This window comes from Apodemus sylvaticus, chromosome 5 (genome assembly GCF_947179515.1).
Source record: "Apodemus sylvaticus chromosome 5, mApoSyl1.1, whole genome shotgun sequence".
NCBI lineage: Eukaryota > Metazoa > Chordata > Mammalia > Rodentia > Muridae > Apodemus > Apodemus sylvaticus.
Window position 1 is genome coordinate 141,440,933 of NC_067476.1, and position 21,741 is coordinate 141,462,673.

A 21,741-nucleotide genomic window follows, 5' to 3' on the forward strand; every position below is an offset into this window, starting at 1 on the left:
TGGGATACAAGAGGACTCCTTAGGCAGATCGTCCTTTGGGGAAAAGAAGTAGACTAGAAGAGTAATGGACGACGTGGGCAGACAGCAGTACAGCAGAGGCTCTGAGGAGAGCTCAGGCCCACAGGGCAGATTGAGAGTCCCTTCTTATGTCCCTTCAGAGGAAAGGGACAGTCTCACAGCAGAAGCTGGCGGCTGGCTGTCCATGAGACCTAGGTGGCATGGGAGAGGAAGGTTCACCACTCTGAGGAGGCAGGAAGTGAGGAAGAGGAGGACAGCTAGTTGAGGCATACCCATTGTACATCAAGGTATGTGTCTTCACCACTTGCCCTGGCATTAGGGTCTGTGAACTTCCTTGGGGAGGTGAGAATGGTACCTGTCATATTTCTGGAATCAGGGTACCTGGTAAGTCTGTTCATCGACTCACAGACAGGCTCTTCTGCAGGGATCCCGGAATCAGCCATGAGGACGGAGACAGAGCACTGTATAGTCTGGGATTCTAGTGATTCAGTCTCCCAGACTTGGCGTGGTGATACAAGCCTGTAATCCCAACACTTGGGAACTGAGGCAGGAGGATCCTGAGTTTAAGATCATCTTGGACTGTATACACTCTGTTTACACTCTGTATAAAAATAAATGGGCTGGTGAGATGACTCAGTGGGTAAAAGTGTGTGCCAAGTAGCAGGATGACTTAAGTTCAATCCCTGGAACCCACAAAAAGCTGGGGGTGGTAGCTAGCATGTGTAATCCCAGCACTCCTGCAGGAAGATGAAAGGTGACAAAGGAGAATCGCCGAGAAGTCCCCGGGCTAGCTAGTCTACAATACATAGCAGAGCAGCAGAAACCAGAGACACTGTCTCAGCAAGAAGGATGACAGAATGCCTGGAAAAGCTGGATTCGCTCTGACCTCCAAACAAGCCCCATGATACATGCACGCTTTCATTCCTGCACACACATACACACATGCACAAACAAAATAACTTAAAAATACACGCGCAAATAAATTCTATCTTTGTATATAAGAACCCTAGTAGAAATAAGGGAACAAACAAACAAACAAACAAACATATCAAGAACTCCAGTAGATGATTAACAAGATGGCTCAGTGGGTAGAGGCACTTGTTCCCAAGCCAAACAACCTGAGTTAAATCCACACAAAAGGAGAGAATTAATTCCTGGAAATTGTCAATAAATAAATTTAACAACAACAAAAACAACAACAAAAACGACAAAGTAAAACAAACTCCAAACTTCAAGAACCCTAGTAAGTATTTAATGGTTAAGAAGTTTAAGAACTTCATGAAATTCTTAGGCAAATGGTTGGAACTAGAAAAGATCATCCTAAGTGAGGTAACCCAGTCACAAAAGAACACTCATGGAATGCAGTCACTGATAAGTGGATATTAACCCAGAAGCTCTGAATACCCAAGATACAATTCACATATCAAATGATTCCCAAGAAGAAGGGAGGAGAGGGCCCTGGTCTTAGAAAGGATTGATGCAGCATTGTAGGGGATTACCAAGACAGGGAAGTAGGAGGGGGTTGATTGGGGACCGGGCAGAGGGAATAGGGTTTATGGGACTTATGGGGAGGGGGGAACCAGGAAAGGGGAAATCATTTGGATTTTTTTTGTTTTTTGTTTTGTTTTTTGTTTTTTGTTTTGGATTTGGTTTTTTTGAGACAGGGTTTCTCTGTGTAGCCCTGGCTGTCCTGGAGCTCACTCTGTAGACCAGGCTGGCCTCAAACTCAGAAATCCGCCTGCCTCTACCTCCCAGAGTGCTGGGATTACAGGCATGCGCCACCACCGCCCGGCTTGCTTCAGTTATCTTTTGTAGTGGTTGTAATCTGTAAAATTCTGTTAGAGGGATAAATATGCATAAATGAATTGAAATCATTTGGAATGTAAAAAAGAATGTAGGGGGAAAAAAGAAGTTTAAGAACTTTATGACAGAGCACCTCACCCTAAATCTTCACATACATAACTTACAAAGAGAGAGGATTATAGAACAATAAGAAAAGTTGGGGTGCAAACTCTCTACCTTGAAGGTACATTCCCAGAGATTCAATTCAGGCTGTAAAGGAAGAAGCGCAGTTTATCAGGGACAGGGTTTACTTTTCTTTTAACTCATCCATTTCTCTCTCTTTCTTCCTCTGCAGACTGTGTCACCCACTTTTCCACACAGGAACTTCACTTTCTGCTTTGGTCCAGGTAATTCCCAGTGGTTGCCCTTTATTATATTTTAATATAATAATTTCCAAGTAGCTGTTAACACATTGTATTATTATCTGATAGTAGAACATAACAAACAATTGTCCAACAAATGCCTGCCTAAATGGATACATTAGTACGGACACAAATGGTTCCCCGTTTACAAAGGTCACTGATTACTGTTTGGTCTGGATATGCTAACTCATCGGTCCCTTTTATAGGTATATTTGGTAATTTGAGACCTATGGTCTGCTGGCAGTTTGCTGATAGATTTTCTGTTTTAATTTTTGAGACAGAATCTTGTGAACCCCAGGCTAGCCTTGAAACTCTTTGTGTAGCTGAGAATGCCGCTAATTTCTGATATTCTTGTCTCCACCTACAGGCCTGTCCACCATGCCCAGATCGATCAGACCTAGGTCTTCACAGTGCTAGGTAAGCGCTCGACCAACTGAGCTACACCCCCTGCCCTCTTGACAGATTTTTAATCTCAGTAACTCTTTTAACTCTGAGGATGACTTGACTTATCCAGTTGAATGGATACTTACTCAACACCTGTAAGACTATACTTGAAGCATTCAGAATAACTCACTCTCATAACTTCATGAAACTTAAATTTCAGAGAAGAAACGTATGAAAACAATAAGTCAGTAAATAAAAGGCAGAATTTCTATGAAAGAAACAAAGAACCATGATGGGAAAACCTAGAGTAAGTTAACAAAAGTTATTTTGTTGCCTGGCAGTGGTGTCTTTGCTTCTAATCCCAGCACTCTGGTGAGACAACCAGGGCTACACAGAGAAACCCTCTCTCGAAAAACCAACCAACCAACCCCAAAACCTAAAACATTTAAAAAGCTATAGGGTGGTTATCTCTCTCTCCTAGCTCTCTCCTCCTTTTCCCTGACGCCCCAACCCGTGTAATTCAGAATGTTCTGGAACTCCCTCTGTAGACCAGACTGGCCTCCAACTCAGAGATCTGCCTGCCTCTGTCTCTCCCAGCCTGGGAGTAAAGGCGTGCACCACCGCTGCCCAGCTGACTAGTTCTCTTATGTTCACACAGCCTATATATTAGTTCACTCAGCACTTGCTGGAGATCTGTTTTGTGTCAGGCCTTGTACTGTGTGTTAGAGTCGTGTATGCCCAAGAAGTGCTCTGTCCTCAAGGACTTGTCTTGTGTAGTTCCCATAGTGCATAATCATCTGGGGTATTTGCAAGAATGCAGATTCCTGGCTTCACCTTTAGTCTACTGAGTCTTCAGGGAGTGAAGTGTATATACTTAGATGATACATTTGTTTTTGTTTTGCCTCTACTAAAACTATAACCAACTGGGAATCAAATAAAAATTTAATTGTGGGCTGGACAGATGGCTCAGCGGTTAAGAGCACTGACTGCTCTCTCCAGTGTTCCTGAGTTCAATTTCCAGCAACCATTTGGTGGCTCACAACCATCTGTAATGGGATCCGCTGCCCTCTTCGGGTGTGTCTGAAGACAGCCACAGTGTACTCATACATGAAATAAATAAATCTTTTAAAAAATTCAATGCTAAGAAATTGCGTTAATAATGATTGTACAATATATCAAAATAACTTCCCCTAGCGGAACGCAGTCATACAGAGAGGTACATATAACCGGACAAAGTAGCCATTTAAACCACTTTAAATGGCTTAAACCATTTAAGAAAAGCAATCCTGTGCAAAGGCTTGTGGAGTTCCGAGTATTCCAAACGACACGGCTGTTTGCGAATGTTGTGTTTCCTGAGGCTGCGTGGAGGATCAGGAAAGATCGAAAGCCGGGACATTCGTTCGCCCAGATTTAATTGCAGCTAGCGGCTTTCACGCAGGTACTGTACCGGCTTAGTTGGTGAAACAGTGCGCAGGTGCACCTAGACTTTGGCTTTACGCATGCGCAGTATTTAACTCTGAAGCCACAGGCGGGATTGAGGGCGAGAGTTTCTTCTCCACCTCAGAACGTTCAGTGCTAGAATTCAGAGACTGTGACTGTCTTTATTTTTGGAAAGCGACCCTATGCCTCACTGTAACCCCCATTTCCTACTGGGCGTCTCTAGTAAGTTGACTGCCAGTACCTAAAATGGCGAGAGGTCTGCACCCGCGCACTTAATGCCCGGCGCTCGGCTCGGCTGGGCGGTCCCCGCGAAAGGGCGGGAGTTTGGGGGGCGAGGCCTGGCCCTCTGACTGAGGGCCGCCCGGGGCCTGGCCTGCGGACTGCTGCAGCGGCCTCCGTAGCTGCGAAGCGCTTCGGGATCCCCGAGAACCGACAGTGGTGAGGTGGGCCGGGGCAGGCGGGAGGCGGCGAGCGTAACGGTCCGAGCCCAGGGCCTGGACGCCCGCGGGGATGTCGCATGGACAGCGCCTTCCTGTATTCCCGGAGGAGCCCCGGGCCCAGAGAGGGGCTGGAACCCGTCCCAGTAGTCGGGGCCTGCCTGCCTCAGTTTCCTGCTGCAGCCGCCGCCCAGGAAAACCTCACACCCGGGTGGCCCACTGCTGTAGCCCGGAGCTAATGGGATGAGACGCTGCGCGCCCTGCGGATCTCTGTCTTTGCAGCTCCCGTGCCCCCTACGGCTTTGCTTGTCATCTTCCCCTGAAAGTCCGGTCCCAGCCCGCTGCCCTATCGTTAGAACTTTCATTTCTCAGAACTCAAAAGATCTCTTCTTCAAAACCATTCCTAGAGGCCTGCTCCAGGCTCAACTAATCTGATTCTTGCCTTTTGCGATCTTTGCCCAAGTCAGTGTTCTGCAACTCTTGCATGTTCTGGGCTTGTTTGTTAGAAGTCATGTCTTTTTTTCAACTCTTATGCCCCATGATGACTACTAGTAACTACAAAAGTTACTGAATACCCGAAAGATGACAGCTCTGCTAAATGCATTACCTACAAAGACCCCATTAATCCACGCAGCGATCAATGGTGTGTGGTCTGTATATTCATGTTTTATGCATGAAGAAACAAGCACTAACAAATTAAGTTCCACAATGAGCCAGAATCCCCCCTACGTATATTATGACTTAATTAGATTGCCTTTGATTTGCTGTTAATACATTAGCCTGTAAGATATGGAGATCGGGGTTACAACTTGCATTTCAATAAAAGAGCTGCTTTTTTTTTTTTAAAACCCAGGGTCTTATGCATGCCAGTCAGTGTTCTACCACTGAACTAGTAATCTCACGTCCTCTTTTCCCTTTTTATTTTGAGAGTGTCTTACCAATTTACCAAGGCTGGATTTGAACTTGATGTTCATTTGTCTTGGCCTCCCAAGAATGAGATTTCAGGCCTTGTGGCCTGTGAGTCTAGACTGGGCTCTGAGGCTTACGGAGGATTGATAATATTACCAAATCGATAGTTTTCTTATTAAAAATCAAGCCCAGATCTTCACTGTGGTACTGGTACACCTCCAACTTGTGCTCCAGGAACATTCTGTCACCTTTTGCTCCTTTTACCTCAGAAAGTTTCAGGCATGGATGTCATTATTTCGTTCCTATTAGGAAATGATCTGCAGTGCTGTGATTTTTTACTTTCTGACTTTGGCAGCTAATGCAATTAGCATTGAATATGGAATCGGATTAGAGATTGATTTCTGCTTTGCTACTAACCAGTTGTGTCTCTTCCCTTGAAAAAGTGTCTGTGTGTGTGTGTACGATGGGGGATCTGCGCCATGATGTCCGCATGAAGACTAAAGAGGACTTTGTGGAGTTGTCTCTTGCCATTAGCTTTCATGCGGGTTAGAATCATCAGGCGATTCCTAACCTGTGGAGCCATGCTCCAATTTCCCCACCCATTTTAAAAAATATTTATGTTTAATTGTGTGCGTGAGGCAACAGGGTGGACACAAATGCAGGTATCAGAGCCTTAGAGCGCCTGGTGCTCAGTTAGAGGCAGTTGTTAGCTGCCCAGAGTACATGATGAGAACTGAATCTGCATGCCCTGCAAGAGCAATATGGCTTCAGACTCAGAGATCTAACTCCTTCTGCCTCCCAAGCACTGGGATCAAAGGCCTGTACCACTGAGCCCAGCTCTCACTTCTATTTTTTGAATCCTAGTTTTCTCTCTTTTTTTTTTTCCTTTTTAGGACTTTATTATTTTTAGTTTCTATGTACCAATGCTTTGCCTATATGTATGAACATGTACCATCTGTGTGCCTGGTGCCATCAGAAATGAGAAGAGACCCTTGTATCTTCCAGGTAGTTATGAGTCACTATATGTGTGCTGAGAATTAAAGCCAGGTCTTCTGCAAGAGCAATAGGTGTTCCTAACCACAGAGCCCTGAATCTGAAAAGTTTTCTTTTCCTTTTCCGTTTCCTTTTCCTTTTTCTTTTTCTTTTTCTTTTTCTGTTTCTTGTTTTGGTTTTTCAAGACAGGGTTTCTCTGTATAGCCCTGGCTGTCCTGGAACTCACTCTGTAGATCAGGCTGGCCTTGAACTCAGAAATATGCCTGCCTCTGCTTCCCAAGTGCTGGGATTACAGGCGTGCGCCACCACTGCCCGGCTGAAGACAGTAATCTTAATACCTCTAAGTTTTTTCTTTGTGATAATGAAAGTTGCATCTGACTATTGTAAGGGAAACACTGTACACATTGTGTATGATTTTTACTCTATGACCAGCTATGGAACTGCTGACATTTTGTAAAGCTGTGTTGGTGGTCAGAAGGATCATGTTATTAATGTTGTACACCAGTCACTCAGATATAATGGGCACTTCACACACTAGGTCTGTTTGAGGAGCTGGGAATGCAGCATTGACTCAAGTAATGTTAGCTGGTGTATGCGTGTGCATGTGCACGCACACCCATTTGTAATCTCAGTACTTGGAAGGCAGAAATTGGAGAATCACAAGCCTGAGTCACCAAAGCAAGACACTGTCTCAAACAAACAAGCACAAAACAGTCTTTGTACTAGAGGGACTTACGTTTTGGTTACTTGTTATACATAATAATTAGAGAAAGACTCAGTAAGTAGAATTCCTGCACATATGTACAGTTGTACAACTTTACTTTGTACAACTTACTAAAAAGGTGACATTTGGTCAGAGCCTAGTTAGGGAGCAAATCATGTTGTGTTCTACACACAGGAGGGTGGTGGGCTGTGCGGCCGGAGGAGTGTGAGCAAAGGGAAGATGAGAAAGAAATAGGATTAATTCATTTGGCTAAGATGGGTCAGCTAGGACTCAGGCAAATATAAAGATTCTCTTTAACTCTAATTGGCTGTTATCTAGGGTGTGTGTCTTGAGACTGGGTCTGTCTTAAAATTTATTATGTAGCCCTTGGGAAAATCTCAAGTGCAGCAGTCCTTCCTTCTGCCTCAGTCTCACAAGCATCTGATTTTAGGCATGTGCCACTATGCCCAGCTGTTTATGTTTGTGTTTGTTTTGATTTTGAGTGTGTATGTGTGTCTAAGCACACGGTGCAGTTCTCGGGTGGGTTAGAGGATGGCTTTCATGAAGACTTTCTCTCCTTGAACTCTGGGTTCTGTGGCTGGGTCTCAGGTTGTCAGGATGGCAACTAGCACTTTTTCCCCTGAGCCACCTCAGCAGTCCTGGTTTGTATTTTAAAAGGATCCTTTAACTGTCCTATTGAGAACAAAACAAAATAACAGAATTTAGGAGGTACCACTAGCACCTGGGAGGAGCTTTGGCAGCGATCCAGTTGTACTGCTGTACAAGGAGTTGGTCCAAGTTTAGTATTAAACAGCAGTTTATTATCTCACGCACTCCCCGTGGGGGAGAAGTGTAGAGCAGATCTGCGGTGTTCCTGGCTTAGCAGGCTCGGGCAAGGCTGACCCTGATCTGAAGCTCTCCACCAGGGGCTGGAAGAGCTGTTCTCGACAGGGCTGTTGGCACAAGGCCCCCGTGCTTCTCCTGAGTCTCCTCAGGTACTTGTGTGTCCTCAGGACAGAGCAAGTATTTCTCCAGAGAGGTTGATCAGAAAAAGCAAACAAGCAACAAGCCATAGCACCTTCTGTGACCTTGTTTCAGAAGGCATTTCTCAGAGATTTATTTATTATTTTACCTAAGTACACTGTAGCTGTCTTCAGACACACCAGAAGAGGGCATCAGATTTTAAAAGGTTTATTTTATATTTTATGTGTATAGATGTGTTGCCTGAATGTGTGTTTGTACACCACATTTCTGCCCTCCGACATCATAAAAGGGTGCCAGAACCCTTGGAACTGGAGTTACAGGTGGTTTTGAGTTACCATCTCAGGGCTGAGAACCAAGCACTGGTCCTCTGCAAAAGCAGCAAGTTCTCTTAACTGCTGAGCCAAATGTCTAGCGTTAGTTATTTCTACTTTATTCCATCCTACACTCAAAAAAGAGAAGATTCAATTTCACTTTTTTTTTTTTTAAAGACAGGATTTCAAGTAACCACTGTGTAACTGAAAATGATTTTCAACACTTGGTCTGTCTGCCTTGACCTCCTGAGTGACCAAACTTCAGGCCTGTGCCACCATGACCAACTTAGGCTCAATTTAGTTTTTGGTGGTGGTGGTGGTTGTGGTTTGGTGGGGTTTTGTTGTTTTATTTGTATGGTGTGCAAGTATGTATTCGTGTTCCCTGGGAGGGGGCCTGAGATTGACTGGTGTCTCCCTCCATCTCTTTCCATCTTACATGTCGAATCAGGGTCTTGCTCTTAACCCCAGAACAACTCACCGGCTTTGCTAGTGGAGATCATTACTTGTGTGACCTAGAGAATGAATATGTAGAAGAGGGCTTGGTCTTTAGATGCTGGAGAGGCAGGAGATTGCTGGTCATTATTGACTTATAGGTTAGGTCGCCTGGTTATTCAGAGGAGCCTGAAATGCATGTTTGCATATGTATTCTTTCCTTTTTTTTTTTAATTAGTTTATCGATTTTATGTATATGAGTACACTGTAGCTGTCCACAGACATACCAGAATGCTGTCAGATCCCATTACATATGGTTGCTGGGAATTGAACTCAGGACCTCTGGAAGAGCAGTCAGTTCTCTTAACCACTGAGTCATCTCTCTAGCCCATATGTATTCTTTCAGTCACTAATGTTGGCATCCATTTTTGATTTCTTAACGTTTTTATGGGATGGTGTCACATGCTTGTAATCACAACATTTGGGAGGTAGAGGCAGGAGAATCAGGAGTTCAGATTCATCCTTAGCCACATAGCAGTTCCATGATAGCCGGGGCAGTATGAAAACTATCTCAAAAAAGAAGAACAGTAAGACTGAAGGCCATGTTCGTTTTGGCCTCTTCACACACCAAGCACATACATGAAGCATATACATGTTACTGGCAAAGTACTCATAAAAATGAATAACTATTAAAAAAGAAAGTTCTGAGGAATCCTGTAATGAAGAAACCTGTTTACTTCGTTCAGCCCTGATTGACTCCACTTAATAAACGCCTGATGGGTAAATCTGAGAAATCTTAGCCTTTTCAACTATGTTGTATGTTTTGGTCCCCAGCTCAAGAAGAGGTCTAAGAAACATAGGACAATGGTTAGACATCCTCTTGCAACCATCCTATAGCTACACCGGAGCTGCAGATGTGTTCTGTGGTGCACCCATGGAGACAGGAAGCTCTGTCATGAAGCCCCAGTCCCTGCAGCTGGTGCTGGAGGAGCAGGTGCTGGCTCTGCAGCAGCAGATGGCAGAGAACCAGGCTGCCTCCTGGCGGAAGCTGAAGAACTCCCAAGAGGCCCAGAAGAGACAAGCAACCCTCGTGAGGAAGCTGCAGGCCAAGGTGAGGCAGATGGCCCTGTGGGGAAGGGGAAAGAAACCTCCCCTAGAGTGGGCACTAGGGTGGGATAGGGCTGGGGGGAGGGAGAGCCCATGTAGAACCACACTTCCTGGTGAGGATGGCCCGGACACTCCCATCCATAGCCTCTCCTTGACAGTCACAACTACTTCACAGAATAAAGATTATGTTCCTTCCAAGTGTGACATTTCATTCACAAGAGTTAAAGTGGCTCCCTAGTTTGTTCTCTTGCTCTACATAAGTGATTCTCAACCTTCCTTATGCTGCCACATTTTAATACAGTTCCTCATGTAGGGTAACCCCCAACCATAAGATTGTTTTCATTGCTACTTCAGAACTGTTATAAATCGTAATGTAAATATTTGTGTTTTCCTGGTGGTCTTAGGCAACCTCTGTAAAAGGGTTGTTTGACACCCCAGCCACCCAGGGGTAGTGACCCACCGATTAAGAACTAGTCTAGAGCTAAGCCCAAGCCCTAGGATTTCTGGTTTTGTTTTTTTAATACACAAGGCACACAGAAAGGTGTGTGTGTGTGTGTGTGTGTGTGTGTGTTCAAATGCACATAAAACTGTGAGTGTGAATAAGGAGGCTAGAGGTCAATATTGAGTATTTTCTATCTCCACCATGTTTTTTAAATTTTATGTGTATTTGTGTGCATATGTCTGTATAAATGTATGCTCTGTGTGTGCTGGAGTTACAGACAGTGGCGAGTTGTAACAGTGGTTGCTGGGTGCGGGGAAACTGAATTGGAGACGTCTGAGGGACCAGCAAGCTTTTCAGCACTGATCCCTCTCTTCAGCCCCCACCACATTGTGTTTTTTGAGACGAATCTCTCACCGAACTGGAGCTCACAGATCTGGCTAGGCTGGCTGTCTAGGGAGCTCCAGGGAGCTGCAGCCTTTCCTCTTCAACACTGACATGGTGGCTTTTTATGTGGGCGCTGGAGATTTGAACTTGGGTCTAGATGCTTGCATAATAAACATACTCCCTTTTTATTTGTCTTTTGAGACAGGGTTTTTCTGTATGGCCCTGGTTGTCTTGGAACTTACTCTGTAGACCAGGCTAGCCTTGAACTCTTGGAGATCTGCCTGTCTCTGCCTCTGCCTCTGTCTCCTGAGTGCTGGGATTAAAGGCATGCACTACCACCACCAGCACATTTTACTGACCAGGCCATCTCATCAACCCCCAGGAAATATTGGGGTTTTTTTTTTTTTTTTTTTTTTTTTGTTTTTGTTTTGTTTTGTTTTTTAAGGAAAAAAAAACACCACAAAACTCTGTATGTTAAGTGTAAATATAAGCATACATGTACCAGTCACAGGGTATGGAGGTCAGGGGACAATCTCAGGTGTTGGCCTTGCCTTTTACCCTGTGTGAAATAGGGTCTCTTTGTCTGCCACAGTGTGCATCAGGTTAGCTGGCCAGTGAACTTTAGGGCTTTCTCCTGGCTCTGGTTCCCACCCTGGCATAGGAGTGCTGGACGGTACACACACCAGCCCCTCTGGCTTTGCTTGGGCTCTGGGGACCTGAATTCAGGTCCTCATGCTTACACCACAAGTGCTTTACTACTGAGCCATCTCCCAGGAAGTATTATTTAAACATCCAGACGCCGCAACCTCACTTCACTGTCACCACCTGCTTCCCATGTTCACAGCAAGTTTGCCCAAGAATCTTCCTGGAGCCTTTGGGTTGTGCTGAAGCTGAGTTCAGGTCCTGCTCTCTTTGCTTCAGGTTTTACAGTACCGGAGTTGGTGCCAAGACCTGGAGAAGCGGCTAGAAGCCACTGGAGTGAGTAAAATTTAGTTCTGGACTTCCCCTGTGCCCCCAAAATACACTTTTTTGGGCTTTATATACTGCCAAGGGAGACTGGGGCTATATAGGATGTTTGGTGGAAGTCCCTTTGTCTTCAGCTCCTAAGAGCTCTCAATATCATCTTCTAGAGATCCTTGGCCTGAGTTATTCCAACCCATGGCTTTCCATATATAAACGCAGTTTATGGGGACTTCAAGCAGTAGAAAAGCTATGTGGAATTAGAGAGAAAATTCATTGTTCATCCAGCAGGTGTCAGTGTTTATCTGTCAGGAAGACACAGGTCTACAAGCATGCCTGCAGCAGAGGGGTGTGTTTATTTTGTTGCCTGGGTAGGACTGGCTCTGAAAGACCCTTTTGTCATTCTTTGTTCCAGCTCCCTTAAGCACCTTCTCGTTCCCCTCAGAAAAGTTCGAGAGGGAAGGGGAGAACCAGAATATGTTGAGCACCTTTAGTGCAGGCCAGGGCCCCAAGCATTTTGTACTGTTCACTTCACTTGCAGACTCTTGGAGAATGACAGTCAGCGTCATCTTTGACTTCCCAATTAGTATAACAGAAGTTAAGGTCCCCAGTGAAAGATACAGCTTCCACCCCACAGGTTAGATGCCAAACTGCTTTGAAGAGAAAGGACAGAAAAAGAAAGTGGGCCACTATCAAAGGAAGCATCAGGGAATTGTCCTGGGTGAGGTTTTCCTGCAGCATTATAAGGCCTGTCTCTGTCTCACAAGGGACTGATCCCTCAGCGGTGGGAAAGTGTAGAAGAGCCAAACCTGGAACAGCTGCTGATCCGATTGGAGGAGGAGCAGCAGAGGTGATGGACCCAACCTTCCTGACCTGAGTGGTTATCCAGCAGGTGGAAAGGCTGATGGGAAACTTCTGTTCCAAGAGTGATCGCGTGGCTGGAAAACTGGCTGGGCATGGTGCTTCCAGTGTGTAACCTAAGGCGGGCAGAAAGCAGATGGGGCAGGGGAGTGGGAAGGAGGGAGGGAGGAAGGGAGGGGCTCCTGGGAATCTTGTGTCCCAAGGGCAAACAAGATTCCAGTCCTCTAACTCCTGGCTATGGAAAATTCCATTCACTGTCTTACTCCCCAGAGGCCCAAGGGAGGGACCAGACCTTTATTTTGCACTTGCTCTTACGCGCTTGCGCAGGTGTGAGAGTCTAGTGGAGGTGAATACGGAGCTTCGGCTGCACATGGAGAAAGCAGATGTGGTGAATAAAGCCCTGCAGGAGGACGTGGAAAAGCTGACAGTGGACTGGAGTCGGGCCCGAGATGAGTTAGTGAGGAAGGAGAGCCAGTGGCGGATGGAGCAGGAGGTAGGCACTCTAGAGTGGAGTGCGCGCTCTGGGTGCTGTCCAGGCAGTGCCTGGAAGGCTTAACCTGGACCTGGAAGCTGATCTGTCATTATTGCTCCTGCCTCTGACTGGCTCTGCCCAAGCCGACAGCTGGGCCCTGTTTCAGCTTGCTTCCTAGTTCTGCCTAGGCCAGGCTTTGTTGGCTTAACTCTTGCATAAGCAACTAGGTTAGGTTTCAAATGGATCTGAAAATTTATTGTCTGCCTTGTCTGGAGGTCTGCATAGCTAGATGCCAAGCAGGTCACTGCTGGATTGAATGGAGGAGAAAAAATGATTATGAGCCCTGGGAAATTTTCACGTCAGAGCTATAGAAAGCAAATGTTTCCTGACCCTTTGCTGGGTTCTGGGTCTGGGTGGTTTGCATGTGTTAGAGCACCCCGTTCTCCTGCCTGTGGGAATAGTTCCCATTTGTTAAGCAGTCGCTGCATATCCTTTTCTGATCTAGCTAAGTGGAAGGCCACTTTCCATCCAGGGACCCCTGACCTCTTGAATCTCACAGCTATCTTTATTAAACTCTTCAGTACAACTGAATAGACTCCTGTCCATAAGCGATCACCTTGAACTCCTTCCTCCCTTCACCCCTCTCCCAGCAGCCATCAGGAATCCAAGACTCTTGCGCTGGTGCAAGGTCCCTGCCCTTGGGTATGACTTGGGTTTCTGAACACACAGTTCTTCAAGGGCTATTTGAGAGGTGAACATGGTCGTCTTCTCAATCTATGGCGAGAGGTGGTAACCTTCCGACGTCACTTCCTGAAAATGAAGTCAGCTACTGACAGGTCAGTGTTGGGTGAGAAGAGAGGTCTGCCTCTGCTGAGTCTGAACTTAAGGCAGCAGGCTCTGTTGAAGAGGAATGGGTGCAGTGGCTGGGAGGGAGATTTGCAGTTACGGGAGAGATGATTTTCTCAGACCTGCCCCTTAGACCTCTTGGGTTTTGTGGCCAAGCTCTCTTCCTTGGTTCCTTGGAGTCTTCGCTCTTCCTTCTTGTGCTCAGAGATCTGACCGAGCTAAAGGCTGAACACGCAAGGCTTTCGGGGTCCCTACTGACCTGCTGTCTGCGCCTGACCCTGAGAGCACAGTCCCGGGAGTCCAGTGGATCTGGGAGGACGGATGAGAGTGAGCCAGCCCAGCTGCTGCTGCTTGTTGCTAAGACCCAGGCGCTGGAGAAGGAGGCCCATGAAAAGAGCCAGGAGTTAATACAGCTCAGGAGCCAAGGGGACCTGGAGAAGGCGGAGCTCCAGGACCGGTGAGCGGACATATGGGCCTAGGAGGAATCTACTGAGGGAAAGCTACTCCTTAGAGGGTTCTGGGTGGGCAGACAAGATGTCAAAAACACCTTCACCCTGAGAGGGAAAGGAAATGAGCCATCTGGGTCCAGTGTCTCAGTGGGGTCTGTCACTGTCCTCTGGCTACCTTGCAACCAGTCTCTTCCCTGCTGTCAGCAGTTGTCTGTGACAGCAGTCTCCTTGCAGCCATCCTCTTCCACAGTCATGTCTTGCTGTTTGCCGGCCTTAGCCTGGGATGCCTCCCTCCTTCCCCTGTGCTTTGCCCCTTAAAGTAGAGTTCCCATGTCACCTCTTGGGTGACATCTCTGACTTCAGTAGCTTGTAGTCCTATGAGTTTTTCTGACCTGCTCCTTACAGCACTAATCTTATTGTGTCTCTCTAATAACTTTGTTTCTTTCTATCTGTCCTGTTTTGTGGGGGGAGGCATGTTAGGCTTATTTGTTTTTTGCTGGGCTGGGGATTTAACTCAGGTCCTTGATAGACTCGTCAGACATTCTACCATTGAGCTAGATCTACCTTGCCTCCTTTATTTTTGGATTATAATGAAATAGGATTTTTTTTAAATGATAAGAAGGAAAGACATGAACAGAGTCCCACTGGTTATCAGGGCAAAGTCTGTATCATGGCTAGGGCTCTCTGCCTATTGGTGGTGGACACAAGTTGGGGACGATTTTGTTTTCTTTTTGCTTTTGGAGACATTAAGAACAAAGATCATTAAAAAAAAAAAGTACAAAGATCATAGTAGATTTGTGTCTATAGTGTTTTGAAGTTTATCTCATAATGTTAAATGATACATCTCTTATAAAATTAAATGTAAGACAATACAGTGATTTGGGGCCCTAGAGGTGATTCATAATAAAATTATTAAGTCTTAAATTTTTCTTTTAGCCAGGCGCAGTAGCCATCACTTTCTTTTTTAAATTATTTATTCTTATATCTTAAGTACAGTGTTACTGTCTTCAGACACACCAGAAGATGGCATCAGATCTCTTTTACAGATGGTTGTGAGCCACCATGTGAGTGCTGGGATTTGAACTCAGGTCCTTCGTAAGAGCAGTCAATGCTCTTAACCGCTGAGCCATCTCTCCAGCCCAGTAGTCATCACTTTTAATCCTAGCTCTTTGGAGTTATAGGCAGGTAGATCTCTGTAAGTTCAATGTCAGCCTGGTCCACATGGCAAGTTCTAGGCCAGGCAAGACTGTAGTGAGATCTCGCCTCAAAGGTAAATGAATAAATGAGGGAGTGAATGGATGAGTGAACAAATAATGAGTGAGTCAGGAGAGAAGGACTCCTAGGTAGCCTCCACTTAAATACTTGTTAGGCAGGTGTCATGGCTCATGCTGTGATCCTAGTACGCAGGCAAGAGAACCAAAACCTAGTACTCCCGCCTAGAAGCAGGAGGATTTCTAGTTCACCATCATTGTGGACTACATAGAGAATTTTAGACAACCGTGGTGCTCAGAGTCAGATGCTACCCCAGAAGATCAGAAAAGGGAAACTGGGAAGAAAGCCACGTGTGTAGGGCTGGGCAAAGGCTGTGAAATGATATGGAGGCTGCAGAGTTTGTGGACCATCCATCGTTAGTTGCGTTGTCTCCCGAGTTGCCTGTCCTTTTTCCCTATCAAACCTTGGGCTGGCGGGACCTTGGGACTATCCCCGTGGCAATTCTGATGTTCTTATTGGCTTCAGGGTACTTGACTTCACATCAAGGGAGGCCTGGAGGGCCTGGGCCAGGGCTTCCCTCAGCCCTCAGGCCTCAAACCCGCGCTCCAGTCTTGAGATGTGGTAAATCCTGCATGTGTCTGAGTGGCTTTGGCATTCCCCACCAGATCAAGAACATAGAATCACATTATTCGGGGAATGCAAGAGACTGGGTATACCTAAGGGATCCTAGGGGTGCTGTGAGTGTGTCCATGTGGGGGTTGAGGTGTGCTGTGGTGTGGCTTTGTCCACGTCCCTGGGCTATTCAGGTGACAGTGCTATACTTTTCTCCTAAGAGTGACAGAACTCTCGGCTCTGCTAACCCAGTCTCAGAAGCAAAATGAAGATTATGAAAAGATGGTAAAGGCTCTAAGAGAAACAATGGAGATCCTGGTATGTGGTCCTCTGTGTTGCAAAGGAGCTAAGAAGGGGTTGGCAGGTTCCTTGTTCTTTGTAGACAAGTAGTGGATGATACCAGTTAAATAAATGGTCCTTAACGAAATTCTCCAATGCTGAGAATAAACTTTGGCTGAATTCGAAAATTAGTTAACTCATTCATTTACCTGCGCAATAAAAGATTAATAACAGTCTGTATTCCTGGGGGAAGTACATGCATATGAAATGTGTCCTTATCAGAGAGAGGTGACTTGTTGTAGTGTATTCGAAGTCAGTGTGAACTATGTGAAACTAAAGAAAACTAAAAGGTGGGAGTAAGCAAGATATCAAGGAAAGGATCTGTGGAGAGATTTAAACTGAGACGAGTGGGAGACGGCTGAGGCGTGTGCAGGGCCTAGGCAGACGGAGCAGAATGGCTATGAGGAAGGTTTCTGGCTGCCCTCACATCTCTGAAAGTGGAGTTGAAGGGAGAAGTGAGTTGAAGCTTTGTCAGACAGGTAGGAGGTTTGACTAGCTGGGGCTGCCACTGGAACAGTGTGCGTTTTGTGAGAGAGCGAGGTTGTACTCACTGACGTAAACATCTGTTAGGGATGCTACAGAAGCGATTCTCTAAGATGGGGGTCCGAGTCCTTGGCTGCTTTACCTGTCTCCTTTCATCACAACACATGTTGTGCTCACTGACTCTCCTTTCATCACAACACATGCTGGTCACTAACTCTAGGCAGCTCCTGAACCCTATCCACATGTGTACCCTAATCTCAGTTACCTTGGAGTCTTCTAGGAAGCTGACTTCTTTTTGCCCATTTAATTCCTTTTAGTCAGAAATTCACCAGTGCAGACATCACAGGGCTCAAGTAACTTAAAATTACTGATTGCAATGAATTAATTAAAATGGATTGCAATGAATTCTGGTTTTCCAGGGCTTTCATAGTAGTTACTGCTGTTAGAACAAGAACCTTAACCTAGGCAGTCATTTAGATTTCTAATCACTTATTCTGATCTTTTTATTGCCATATTACATTGTTTTTAGACTCCTTAAGAAAGTACCGCAGACAGAATAGACAGAATGTATCTGTGATTGATGTGGGGATGAGAATAGCAAGTTCTCTGTTGAGAGTTTGGCTTGTAGGCTCTATTCTGTTCTTGTACCAGGAGACAAACCATGCAGAGTTAATGGAACATGAGGCATCTCTCAGTAGGAATGCTCAAGAAGAAAAGTTGTCTTTGCAGCACGTGATCAAGGATATAACCCAGGCACTGGTAAGCCTCTTATCCGTAACTAGACAGTGTCTTCCCCCTCCTCACCCCAACTTCTCCATGTCCTCTCGGCTGCCTTGAGTTCTAGACTGAGGTTTGACTGAGGTCATGTAAGGATAAGCTTCCTTAGTGTACTTGAAGATTGGCACTCTGAGGTGTAGGTAAAGTGTTCATTTCCTGCGCTGTGTAGTGGGCAGGTCCTCTAATTTCTCTGCCGTGGCTCTTAGGTCATAGGCTGAATTGTTGCTGTCATTGTAGTAACATTTTCTTCCCTTTTCCCCACTCACTCACTGCCCCAGAGAGGATTCTAGCTGTGTTACTAACTCTGTTCTTACATGGCCAAACATGAAGAGTTGGAGGGACCAGTCAGTTTTGCTCTTAGGTTCTCTTCCCTGCCTCTGCCTGGGGCAGGACCTGTGAAGGAAACCTTCAGATTGCCTGGCTCTTAGTGCAAATCTCTGTAATACTGGCTTGCATTTCAGGCCTCAGTGGAAGAAGAGGACACTGTGACCCAAACCTTGGGTCATGAGAACTCGTTGCAGTATGACTGTAATGGCCTTTCCCAGTTTGATCCCCAGGACCCAGACAAGGCTCTTACCCTGGTGCATTCAGTGCTGACTAGGAGACAGCAGGCTGTGCAGGTGAGAGCCCTGGGGATGCTCCTCAGCTACTGCGTGGGCCCTAGGCACGCCTCTAGTCTGCATTACCCCTTGCAGCTCGGCAATCATAAGATACTCGACGGCACCCCAATGCTCATTAGCATCTCTGTTTGCCCAGTGATGCTTGTGGCTTACATGTACATATATTTTTTCCACACCAAGTACGTGCATGTAATCTTTGCCAGCAAGCAGAGGCCTGGGAGAAAATAAATGTTTTTCTACTCCAAGAGATCCTCATGCCACTGTATCTGGTGGACTCCAAAGTCTAGAATCACAGACCCCAATAACCTCTGATCTGTTGGCATCTCAGCTGGCCATGTTTCTGTTCCCAGCTGACTGTTGTTATGTCTGTCCTCAGCTGACTGCTCTGTCCTCAACTGACTGTTGTTTTGTCTGTCCCCAGCTGACTGTTGTTATGTCTGTTCCTAGCTGACTGTTGTTCTGTCCTCAGCTGACTGTTCTATCTATTCCCAGCTGACTGTTGTTTTGTCTGTCCTCAGCTGACTGTTGTTCTGTCTGTCCTCAGCTGACTGTTGTTCTGTCTGTCCTCAGCTGACTGTTGTTCTGTCTGTTCCCAGCTGACTGTTGTTCTGTCTGACTGTTGTTCTGTCTGACTGTTGTTCTGTCTGACCTCAGCTGACTGTTGTTCTGTCTGTCCTCAGCTGACTGTTGTTCTGTCTGTTCCCAGCTGACTGTTGTTCTGTCTGACTGTTGTTCTGTCTGTCCTCAGCTTACTGTTGTTCTGTCTGTTCCCAGCTGACTGTTGTTCTGTCTGTTCCCAGCTGACTGATGTTATGATTGTTCCCAGTCCTCTTACCTTGGAGACATTCCTTGCCTCTGGCTTCTTGTTCATCGCCTTCTTTCTATTGATCTCCTTCCACAGGACCTCAGGCAGCAGCTTTCAGGCTGCCAGGAGGCTATGAGCTTCCTGCAGCAGCAGCACAGTCAGTGGGAGGAAGAGGGCACAGCCTTGAGGGAAAGGCTACAGAAGCTCACTGGGGAGAGGGATGCTCTGGCAGGCCAGACTGTGGACCTTCAGGGAGAGGTGGATGCTCTCAGCAAGTGAGTAAACAGGCTGCTTTATATATAATGTTTTATTTATATGAGTACACTGTCACTGTCTACAGACACACCAGAAGAGGGTGTCAGATCTCATTACGGATGGTTGTGAGCCACCATGTGATTGCTGGGATTTGAACTCTGGACCTTCAGAAGAGGGGCCGGTGCTCTTAACCGCTGAGCTATCTCACCAGCCCCAAGCAGGCTACTTTTTTAAATGGAAGCAAAGACTTCAAATTTTTATTTTGCTACCTGTGTGTTTTTAGTTGCAGTTTTGTAGGGCTGGGAATCAAACCCAGAATGCAGGCTTGTTAGGAAAGCACTCATTCTCAGTTCCCCGGGGGCTGGTTTCATTTCTCATTAAGCCACTTATCTACCACTGTCCTGTGTTTGACACTTCCTGCCATCCCTAGACCCATGGATGCTTAAGGCTGCTTTGGCTTTTATTCTGTTCCCTGTGGGTTTCAGTCTCTAAGATCATATAATAAGTGGTTTTTTTGCTCAAAAACCATATATCATATATCTAGATAGCGTATGTATGTTATATCATTGTTGAAAAGAAACAAGCTCCTCTTGCCTTTTGCTCTACAAGGCACTCTTCCACCAGGACCTTTGATCTTTGGTCCATGGGTCTGCTCATGATCTCGCTTTCAGGGAGAGGGAGCTGCTTCAGAAGGCCAGAGGAGAGTTGCAGCAGCAACTGGAAGTGCTGGAACAGGAGGCGTGGCGACTGCGAAGGCTGAACACGGAGCTGCAGCTGCAGGGGGACTCCGCCCAAGGGGAGAAGCTGGAGCAGCAGGAGGAGCTGCACTTGGCTGTCCGTGAGCGGGAGCGCCTGTAAGTGTGACCAGGCCTCTGCTCACCAGGGCCTGGCCTTCCCCAACCCCACTCTTAGAAACAGAGAGCCTAAAGCCTACACATGGTGCGTTCACAGTAGCTTATGGCTTCTCTGTAGAAAAACAAGTCCAGTATGCTTATGTAGAGTCTAGTGGTTTTCAATCTTCCTAGTGCTGCGACCCTTTAATACAGTTAGTTCCTCGTGTTATGGTGACTCCCAACTACAAAATTATTTCATTGCTACTTTATAACTGTAATTTTGCTACTGCTATGAATTGTAATATAAATATATAATATGCAGAATATGTAGTATGTGGCCCCAAATTGGTCATGACCCACGGGTTGAAAACTGCTGATTGAGGCATTCTTGAGTGGCTGTGGGGCTGAGGGACTGTGAGAGCTTCAAAAATGAGTAAGTTACTAACTGTGATCTCACAGATTGAAATCTAATGAGAATTCAGATAAGCTGTCCCTGTGACACGAAGCTAAAAGAAAGATGTCCTCACTAGAGTTCAAACTTGGTGTTTAGTTATTGAGAATCGGGGACACTTTTAAGGAGGAGGGGGTTTTGAGTGGGACCTTGATCCATTTTAATGTGTAGAAAGAAAGACCAAGGGGACAGAATAGCAAAGGAAAGGAGGGAGGAGTTTTGTGTTCAGAGCTAGCTGGCTGTGAGAAGATTGTCCACTGGGAGGTGATCTGCTGGTCAGGAAGGGACTCAAGGGTCCGTGCCTACAGTAGCTAGCCTGTAAATTCCACTAGGTAGTGCTACAGAAGGGAAGGACTCAGAGGGGTGCTGTAGATTTTGGCTTTGCCACCAGAACAGGTAAGTCTCTTGACAAAATCTCGATGATACCTGAAGAGTGATTGAAAAGATGGGACAGTTCTTCATCAAACGCTAGCATAGAGTTGTCCAGAAGGCCTAGTGTGAGTTCACTGCCCCACCTCCCATGGTTGCCCTCTGACCTCTGCATGTGTACCATGCTTCCTTCTCCACACAAATAAATAGAATAATGGTTTCTGCTTGTTTGCTTGTTTGAGACAGGAGCTCACTGTGTAGCCCAGGCTAGCCTTAAATCCTGCCTCCCCCCCACACACCTTTTTAAAATTATTTTTTGATTCAGGGTTTCTCTGTGTAGCCCTGACTATCCTGAAACTTGCTTTGTAGATCAGGCTGGCCTCAAATTCAGAGATCTGCCAGCTGTGCCTCCTGAGTGCTGGGATAAAAGGTGTGGTGCCCCCCACTGCCCAGCTTGAGGTCCTCGCTCTTTAGGGTGAGCAGAGACCCTGGCAGCAGGCTCTCCCTCCTCTGTGCCTCTGTCCTGGCACCTAGTAAACAGCGGAAGCCTGAGGATGCCTGAAGGCCTGAAGGCCAAAGGGTAGGACCAGGCCTTGTGTCCCTCCGTGAGGGAAAGGACAGGCAGTCCACACAGATATATGAGTGTTTA

General features: G+C 46.2%; 1 protein-coding gene across 6 annotated transcripts in view; it reads left to right on the plus strand.

The window, feature by feature from the left end:
- The first annotated feature begins 4,138 nt into the window (after nt 1–4,138).
- Nucleotides 4,139–21,741, plus strand: part of Cep250 (centrosomal protein 250) — a 44,589-nt gene continuing 26,986 nt past the window's right edge. Inside the window, exons 1-13 of one of the 6 annotated variants that reach the window (XM_052184064.1) lie at nt 4,317–4,489; nt 6,286–6,397; nt 9,650–9,926; nt 11,670–11,726; nt 12,476–12,558; nt 12,897–13,062; nt 13,771–13,877; nt 14,093–14,344; nt 16,382–16,478; nt 17,634–17,741; nt 18,221–18,379; nt 19,281–19,459; nt 20,111–20,293. In XM_052184064.1, coding sequence (XP_052040024.1) covers nt 9,750–9,926; nt 11,670–11,726; nt 12,476–12,558; nt 12,897–13,062; nt 13,771–13,877; nt 14,093–14,344; nt 16,382–16,478; nt 17,634–17,741; nt 18,221–18,379; nt 19,281–19,459; nt 20,111–20,293 — 1,568 coding nt within the window. In that variant the 5' untranslated portion in view covers nt 4,317–4,489; nt 6,286–6,397; nt 9,650–9,749. Of the gene's footprint in view, nt 4,269–4,315; nt 4,490–6,285; nt 6,398–9,649; nt 9,927–11,669; nt 11,727–12,475; nt 12,559–12,896; nt 13,063–13,770; nt 13,878–14,092; nt 14,345–16,381; nt 16,479–17,633; nt 17,742–18,220; nt 18,380–19,280; nt 19,460–20,110; nt 20,294–21,741 lie in introns of those variants that run through there. The other 5 variants (XM_052184062.1, XM_052184066.1, XM_052184060.1 and 2 more) reach the window with 5 other exon arrangements.